Below are 8,477 nucleotides of genomic sequence, written 5' to 3'. Positions count from 1 at the left end.
CAAAGGTTCATATACGAAATTTACGAAAACAAAGCTTCCTTTATGAGGGAAACAATACAGGTTGTGTACCTTTTGATATCATTATTTTCGTAGTAAAAATATGTAATTATAAGACCAAATTTGGTCAAAATTTTTTAAAATAAAGTTTGTGTATAAAGCACGTATACCTGGCGCATTTTATTATCCTTTTTCAAAAAATGTATGTTTTGTACGGGTATCACTTTTTTTTACAATTATATGGGAACCATAAAAATATAAAACCTTTGATATATTAATTCGCAAATAAAAAAACGCGGACAATACAGAAGCAAAGGTATTGTTCTGCAGTATTTTAGCGTTCAGCTGAAGGATTCGTATGGTAACCTGTTGAACTTGAAGTGTTTGGTTTGCATTGAAATACGGTGCAATTAGTAATGGAATTATTTAAAATATTAATATTTTTTAAATAAAATATTGAAAAAAAATCTATAAATAAAACATTAAATAAAATATTTAAATAAAATTAAATTAATCTTTTGCAGAAGAGTAAGTATTTCAAGAGTAAGATATCATTATATTGTATGATATAAACAAAACAAATAGTTACCCAATATGTGCTTTTTCTTTTTTCGATCGTTCACATGTTTGAGGATCCAAATCAACCTTTTCCTGACTTTGACAAACTGCATTAGGATTTGTATCAAAACCCGTTGTAATTGAAGTGCTTGGTATACATTAAAAAAAGGTGCAATTAAAAACAAAATTATAAAAAATATTTACGTTGTAAAATTACTTTCTTGCAAAAGAAAAAAAATTGTAAATCTTGTAAAAGAGTAAAAAATTAAATATCAAGATATCGTTATATTGTATAAGCAAAACGAACAATTACTCATTAAATGCGCCTGTTTCTTCTGCCGTTTCTTTAAATGATTGAACGGGCAAACTAGATGTATCTTGACTTTGACGTTCTGCAGAAGAATCCACACTATAATCCGCTAAACTTGAAGTGCTTGGTCTACATTGAAATACGGTGCAAATAAAAATAGAAAATATTTAAATGAAAATTATTTAAAACATTAACGTTGTAAATCATTACTTTGCAAAAGAGTAAATATTTAAATATTAAGATATTACTATACTGTATGATATAAGCAAAACAAATAATTACTTATCAAGTGCGCCTGTTTCTTCTGCCATTTTTTTAAATGATTGAACTGGCAAACCAGATAGTTCTCCACTTTGACGTTCTGCAGTAGGATCCATACTATAATCCGCTGAACTTGAAGTGCTTGGTCTGTGTAGAAATGTGTTGTGATTAAAAGTAAATAAGAAGAAGTAATATTATTAAATATGTCACAGTTGTAAGTTATATTTGTGCAGAAAAGTGAATATTTAATTAGTTGGATACCATTACATTGTGTGATATAAGTTATAAGCAAAACAAATAATTACTTATCAAATGCGCTTATTTCTTTTCTCGTTTGTCCAAATAATTGAACGGGCAAACCAGGTGATTCTTGAATTTGACATTCTGCAGCAGAATTTGTATCAATACCCATTGAAATTGAGGTGTTTGGTCTGCATAGAAATGTGTTGCAATTAGAAATAAAATCATATAAAATATTAACGTTATAAGTTATTCTTTTTCAGAAGAATAAATATTTTAATAATAAGATATTATAATTGTATGATATTATATGAACAAAACAAATAATTACCCATCAAGTGCCCTTGTTTCTTTTCTCGATTGTTCAGATCGAAGAACAAAATCAACTATTTCCTGAATTTGACGTTCTAGATTGGGATCCTTATCGTGACTTGTTGAACTTAAAGTGCTTGATCGGCATTGAAGTACAAAGCAATTAGAAATGGAATTATTTAAAATATTAACGTTGTAAATTAATTTTTTGCAAAAAAATTAATATTTAAATATCAAGTTATCATTATATGTATAATAAGCAAAACGAATAATTACACATTAAATGCGCCTGTTTTTTCTTTAAATGATTGAACAGGCAAACCAGATGTATCTTGATTTTGACGTTCTGCAGAAGGATCCATAGTATTATCCGTTAAACTTGAAGTACTTGGTCTGCATAGAAAAATAATGTGATTAAAAATAGAAAAAAGTAATAATCATTAAAATATTACAACTTTATGTATTACTTAATACTATAGTATATTATGTACTTATTGACGGCGAACCGTAATAGAGTGAAGTTTTGTAAGTGAGAGTGAGTAAGAGAAGAAAAGAAATAGAGATAAGGAGAGAATGTTTTATACCTCGAATTTCTGTGATGCTAATGTCAAGCAATTAAAAAAAGTGGCCACCGTTAAAATCGACGAAAATTACGGAAAACTGTAGTTTGTGTGATGCCGATGAAAAGTTCAAATCCGCACAACCCTCAAAATATGCTAGTTTTTAAGCTACGAGCCTATAAAGGTAATATTGGTGGTATAAAACGTACACATATTATACATAGCATACCCACTCTTTAGCGTTACCCAAGATCAACCAGCGTGGAGGTGGTGAGTGTCTGATCTCCTTTTTTGTTCTTGTTTTTATTTTTTTAATATTTTTTAAAATATTTTTTATTTTTTAAATTTTTTTTTTTTTTAATATTTTTATTTTTTATTTTTTTATTTTTATCTTATAGTGTTTTTCTATTGTCTCAAACTCCTTGATTCTCCCTATTACCAGCATCAATGATGTTATGCAATAATGCATTGCTTGGAAATTTTACACTTGGTTGATGACGCGCTATCCGAGATATTAAATCACGCCAAATCAAGAAGTTTGAGACAATAGAAAAACACTATAAGATAAAAAATAAAAAAATAAAAAAATACTAAAAAATAAGAAATATTTTAAAAAATTTTAAAAAATAAAAACAAGAACAAAAAAGGAGATCAGACACTCACCACCTCCACAGGTTGATCTTGGGTAACGTTAAGAGTGGGTATACTATGTATAATATGTGTACGTTTTATACCACCAATATTACCTTTATAGGCTCGTAGCTTAAAAACTAGCATATTTTAAGGGTTGTGCGGATTTGAACTTTTCATTGGCATCACACAAACTACAGTTTTCCGTAGTTTTCGTCGATTTTAACGATGGCCACTTTTTTCATATAATTAGTGCGTGGTCCTTTGTGATTAATAGATAAGTGAAACACGACCGATATGATATAAAATCAAGTTAGGGAGAAACGCTATTTTAACGTAATTGTTCTATTCTAGCTTTAGTTGAGATAAAGAAATGTACATAAATTCACACAAATAATATTATCAGGCTACCGAATTCTGTCTTGACTGTAAAACGGCGTAACTTCCGAGTTAAACTTATAATATTTTGTGCATTACAATGACGTTCCTCTTTAATCTGATTGTATGATTGTATATTATATCCGTCGTGTTTTACTTATTTATTGCTTATATACGCTGCCTGACAGAAACGTCTTTCTTAATATATTAGATACTACAGACGCGCGCTTCGCGCGCGCTATTTAGCTTTAACTTGATGCAAACTTTCAAGTATTATTGTTTTTGTAGCAAAAAACACAAATAAAATTATATGACCAAATTAAATCAAAATTTTTTAAAATAAAAATTGAATATAAAGCACGTATAAATGGCGCATTTTATTATCTTTTTTCAAAAAAGATATGTTTTGTACGGATATCACTCCTTTTTTACAATTACATGAGAACCATGGAAATATAAAACCTTTGATATATTAATTTGCAAATAAAAAAAAAACGCGGAATACAAAAGCAAAGATATTGTTCTGCAGTATTTTAACGTTCTGCTGAAGGATTCGTATGATAACCTGTTGAACTTGAAGTGCTTGGTTTGCATTGAAATACGGTGCAATTAGAAATAAAACTATTTAAAATATTAATATTATTTAAATAAAATATTTAAAAGAAATATATAAATAAAATATTAAATAAAATACTTAACCCTAGACAGACTCACTTATTTTTCTCATACGTGAATGACTCACTGGGGTGTTAATAACCCCAAACTTGTACCGCGTGTATAATATTTCCAGAATGTTCTTAGAAAACTTTGTAATAGATAATTTTGTTTGTTGTTTAATAGGGAAGACGATAGTAGTCATCAATTTGTGGTAGTAAAAAAAGAACAATAAAAAAATTTCGAAAAACAAGAAAAAAAACCAAAAATTGGGCTGAAATGACTATTTTTATAAAAAATGCTGTAGTTTTTCATAAAATTCACCGATTTTAAAATTTCCAACGGATTTTGAAAGACGAATAGACAACCTTCAAGGGCATGTAAGCGATTTTTTCGAACGATTTTCTTAAAAAAAAAAAACATATTTCTTTGAACATCTGAAGTAGAGGAAATGATGAAAAACTGTCGGATGGGAAAAATCGCAAGAAATGGAAAGTAAAACAGATTCTGTCGATTATTATTTATATGAAAGGTAGTCAAAAGTTATAAAAGTATATGGAAACAGTAAAATTAACTCCACAAAAACTTCACAAAGTTTTAATCAGTTGCTGTGCAAGAACAGCAAAAATGAAATAATTGACCGAATCTTAAACAATTATGTATATGAAACAGGGGTAGAATTTTCCGGGGAGTGCTATAAAGTGTATAATTTTTCGTTACCGATTTTCACAAAAAATCTGAAATATACTTTACTGTGGTAAATGTCGATCGTAAATGATTCACTGGGGTGTACGATACCCCAAACGATTTTCTTTTTCGGTCACAGCTGCTGCACGGATCTAACGCACTCGCTGAATCACAGAGGTCAATTGCCGGATGACTAAACTGAATTATGGTTAGGGTCTCGGTATGAAAACTAACCTTCTTAAGACAGGGGCTCAATTTGAATTTCGCGTGGGGTCCCGTACAGTGAGTCCCCAGTGAGTCTGTCTAGGGTTAAATAAAATTAAATTAACCTTTTGCAGAAGAGTAAGCATTTCAAGAGTAAGATATCATTATATTGTATGATATAAACAAAACAAATAATTACCCAATACGTGCCCTTGTTTCTTTTTGCGATTGTTCACATGTTTGAGGATCCAAATCAATCGTTTCTTGACTTTGACATTCTGCAGTAGGATTTGTATCAAAACCCGTTGTAATTGAAGTGCTTGGTCTACATTGAAAAAGGATCCATTTAGAAACAAAATTATGTAAAATATTAACGTTGGAAAATTACTTTCTTGCAAAAGAGTAAAAAATTGTAAATCTTGTAAAAGACTAAAAAATTAAATATAAAGATATTGTTATATTGTATGATATAAGCAAAACGAATAATTACTCATTAAGGGGTTACACTACTGTAGAGCACGAAAAAAATAGGCATATTTCGAGAATTTTTTTTGCGTAATAAAGAGATCAATCGAAATTCTGTAAAATGAGATTTATAATTCTAGTAATGAAGTACAAAAAAGATTTTTTTCAACTTTGTTCATAACAAAATGGCGGCTGCGCAGCATTTCTCCGTCGGTGCCTTTTTTTCCACGGCCGGAACCCTAACTTCCGCAATTTTTCATCTGGAACAAAAAACCAAAGTTTTTTCGATTCTATAGAGCAACAGCAAAAGACGTACGTAGGATTTTTCCGATATATTGATTTTTCGCGAAATGGTGCACTTTTGAAAAAAAAGTTTGATCAAACTGTGGTGCACCATTCACTTCAAAAATGCACCATTTCGCGAAAAATCAATATATCGAAAAAAATCCTACGTACATACGTCTCTTGCTGTTGCTCTATAAAATCGAAAAAACTTTGTTTTTTTGTTCTAGGTCAAATATTGCGGGAGTTATTATAGGTTTCCGGCCGTGGAAAAAAAGGCACCGACGGAGAAATGCTGTGCAGCCTCCATTTTGTCATGAACAAAGTTGAAAAAAATATTTTTTGTACTTTATTACTAGAATTATAAATCCCATTTTACAGAATTTTGATTGATCGCTCTTTATTGCGCAAAAAAAATTCCCGAAATATGCCTATTTTTTTCGTGCTCTACAGTGGTGTAACCCCTTAAATGCGCCTGTTTTTTCTGTTGTTTCTTTAAATGATTGTACAGGCAAACGAGATGTATTTTGACTTTGACGTTCTGCAGAAGGATCCATACCATTATCCGTTAAACTTGAAGTGCTTGGTCTGTATAGAAAAGTAATGTAATTAATCTTGAGAGCGTGATTATACCTGGCGCATTTTATATACTCTTTTCAGAAGCAAAGGTATTTTTCTGCAGTATTTTAATGTTTTGCAGAAGGATTCTTATCATAACCCATAGAACTTGAAATGCTTGGTCAAAATCGAAATGTGGTGCAATTAGAAATGGAATTATATAAAATATTAACGTTAAATTATTCTATAATAAATTATTCTATTCAGAAGAGTAAATATTTCAATGATATATCATTATATTGTATTATATATAAACAAACATCGAAATACAACAGGTGGTATAAATTTATAAGGAAAGACGGGATTCTAGGATACTTAGAGAAAAACTGGGAGGAAGAAAGGTGGAGTAAGGTCGCGAGGTTCAGACTCGGTAATGAAATTAGGGAAGGACTGTATTGGGAAAAAGAGGAGAATAGAAGGTGCAGGATATGCGAGAGGGAAGAAGAAACTTGGGAACACATATGGGAGGAATGTACAAGATGGGAGAAATGGGATGGAGAGGGGTAGCAGGATGTGGTGGAGAATTTACTAGGAGAGGGAGGAGAAGGAGAGGAATGGATGAAAGCAATAGAGGAAATGCGACAAGAGGAAGGGAGGAGAAGGGAAGTGATAGATGAGAGAGCAGTGTGATTGAGACGTATGAGAGAAAAATATGAAACTCTGGGAAAAATATAATCCACTTTGGGATCCACGATTTTAGATAATCAAATTATTTGGATATCGTAACTCTAATTAACGTTTTGATTAGTGCCCCTTAAGTGAAAGTTATTTTTGCGTAACTAAATATCGACAGAGCTAATTGAGAGAATTGACTAGTATAACTTAAAAATCTTTGAAATAATAGGTTGGCCAATAAGTCCGTGCGATTTTTTTACTTATAAATTTATAAGTAAAAAAACCGCACAAACTTATTGGCCAACCTAATAGATAGAATAGCTAATTACGATTTTTAGTTACGCGTAATCGTGGTCCCCAAAGTGGGTTATTTCCGTCTTTGTTTTTCCCAGAGAAGGAAGGAAGCAAAGGAAACGGAAGTCCAACCTTAGAATTAAGTTAGAATTAAGTTAGAATTAAGTTAGATATAAGATGTAAATATAAGAGCGATTGTAAAGGTTTGGGTACGTTCCTAAAAAACGCCCTTTAAGGCCCCTTAGGGGCAAATAAAGTACTTTCATACATATATATAAACAAACAAACAATTACCCATCACGTGCCCTTGTTCCTTTTCTCGATTGTTCACATGTTTGGGGATCTAAATCAACTATTTCCTGACTTTGACATTCTGCAGCGGAATTTGTATTATAATCCATTGAACTTGAAGTGCTTGGTCTGCATTGAAATACGGAGCAATTAGAAATCAAATTATTTAAAATATTAACATTGTAAATTAATATTTTGCAAAAGTAAATATTTAAATATCAAGATATTACTATACTGTATGATATAAGCAAAACAAATAATTACTTATCAAGTGCGCCTGTTTCTTCTGCCATTTCTTTAAGTGATTGAACTGGCAAACCAGATAGTTCTCCACTTTGACGTTCTGCAGTAGGATCCATACTATAATCCGCTGCACTTGAAGTGCTTGGTCTGTGTAGGAATGTGTTGTGATTAAAAGTAAATAAGAGGAAGTAATTATTAAATATGTCACAGTTGTGTAAGTTATATTTGTGCAAAAAGATTAATATTTAACTAGTTGGATACCATTACATTGTGTGATATAAGTATAAGATAATAATTATAAGCAAAATAAATAGTTACTTATCAAGTGCGCTTGTTTCTTTTCTTGTTTGTTTAAATGATTGAACGGGCAACTTAGATGATTCTTGGTTTTGACATTCTGCAGTAGAATTCGTATCAAAACCCATTGTAATTGAAGTGCTTGGTCTGCATTAAAATACGGAGTAATTAGAAACGGAATTATTTAAAATATTAACGTTGTAAATCATTACTTTGAAAAAGATTAAATATTTAAATATTAATATATTATTGTATTGTATGACATAAGCAAAACGAATAATTACTCATTAAGTTCGCCTGTTTCTTCTACCGTTTCTTTAAATGATTGAACGGGCAAACTAGATGTATCTTGACTTTGACGTTCTGCAGAAGGATCCACAGTATAATCCGCTAAACTTGAAGTGCTTGGTCTGCAATAATTAATCTTGAGAGCTTGATCATTCATATCGTGTAGAGCTTGCCACATTTTGTGAGCGGCATGTCTTTTTGCGACTTTTTTACTTTTTCCTTGACCAATCTCGCGATACTTTAGGATTGAACAAACAATAGTGAATTGTCTCTCGTGAGGTAAACTTTCTTTA

General features: G+C 30.8%; 1 protein-coding gene across 1 annotated transcript in view; it reads right to left on the bottom strand.

The window, feature by feature from the left end:
* LOC112461908 overlaps positions 1-8,465 on the bottom strand; it is a 25,498-nt gene extending 17,033 nt beyond the window's left edge. The window contains exons 1-11 of the mRNA XM_025027336.1: positions 8,181-8,465; positions 7,918-8,043; positions 7,621-7,746; positions 7,360-7,485; positions 4,991-5,116; positions 1,955-2,071; positions 1,698-1,814; positions 1,432-1,557; positions 1,148-1,273; positions 869-994; positions 587-703 (exon numbers count right to left, since the gene is read on the bottom strand). Of these exons, the coding sequence (XP_024883104.1) occupies positions 587-703; positions 869-994; positions 1,148-1,273; positions 1,432-1,557; positions 1,698-1,814; positions 1,955-2,071; positions 4,991-5,116; positions 7,360-7,485; positions 7,621-7,746; positions 7,918-8,043; positions 8,181-8,362 (1,415 nt within the window). The 5' untranslated portion in view covers positions 8,363-8,465. The remainder of the gene's footprint in view (positions 1-586; positions 704-868; positions 995-1,147; positions 1,274-1,431; positions 1,558-1,697; positions 1,815-1,954; positions 2,072-4,990; positions 5,117-7,359; positions 7,486-7,620; positions 7,747-7,917; positions 8,044-8,180) is intronic.
* Between the last annotated feature and the right edge of the window lie 12 nt (positions 8,466-8,477).

The sequence above is a fragment of the Temnothorax curvispinosus genome, unplaced genomic scaffold, assembly GCF_003070985.1.
Source record: "Temnothorax curvispinosus isolate PA1 unplaced genomic scaffold, ASM307098v1 QBEX01011875.1, whole genome shotgun sequence".
Classification (NCBI taxonomy): domain Eukaryota; kingdom Metazoa; phylum Arthropoda; class Insecta; order Hymenoptera; family Formicidae; genus Temnothorax; species Temnothorax curvispinosus.
Note: the sequence above shows the minus strand (reverse complement) of the source record. Positions and strands in the feature narration are given on the sequence as shown.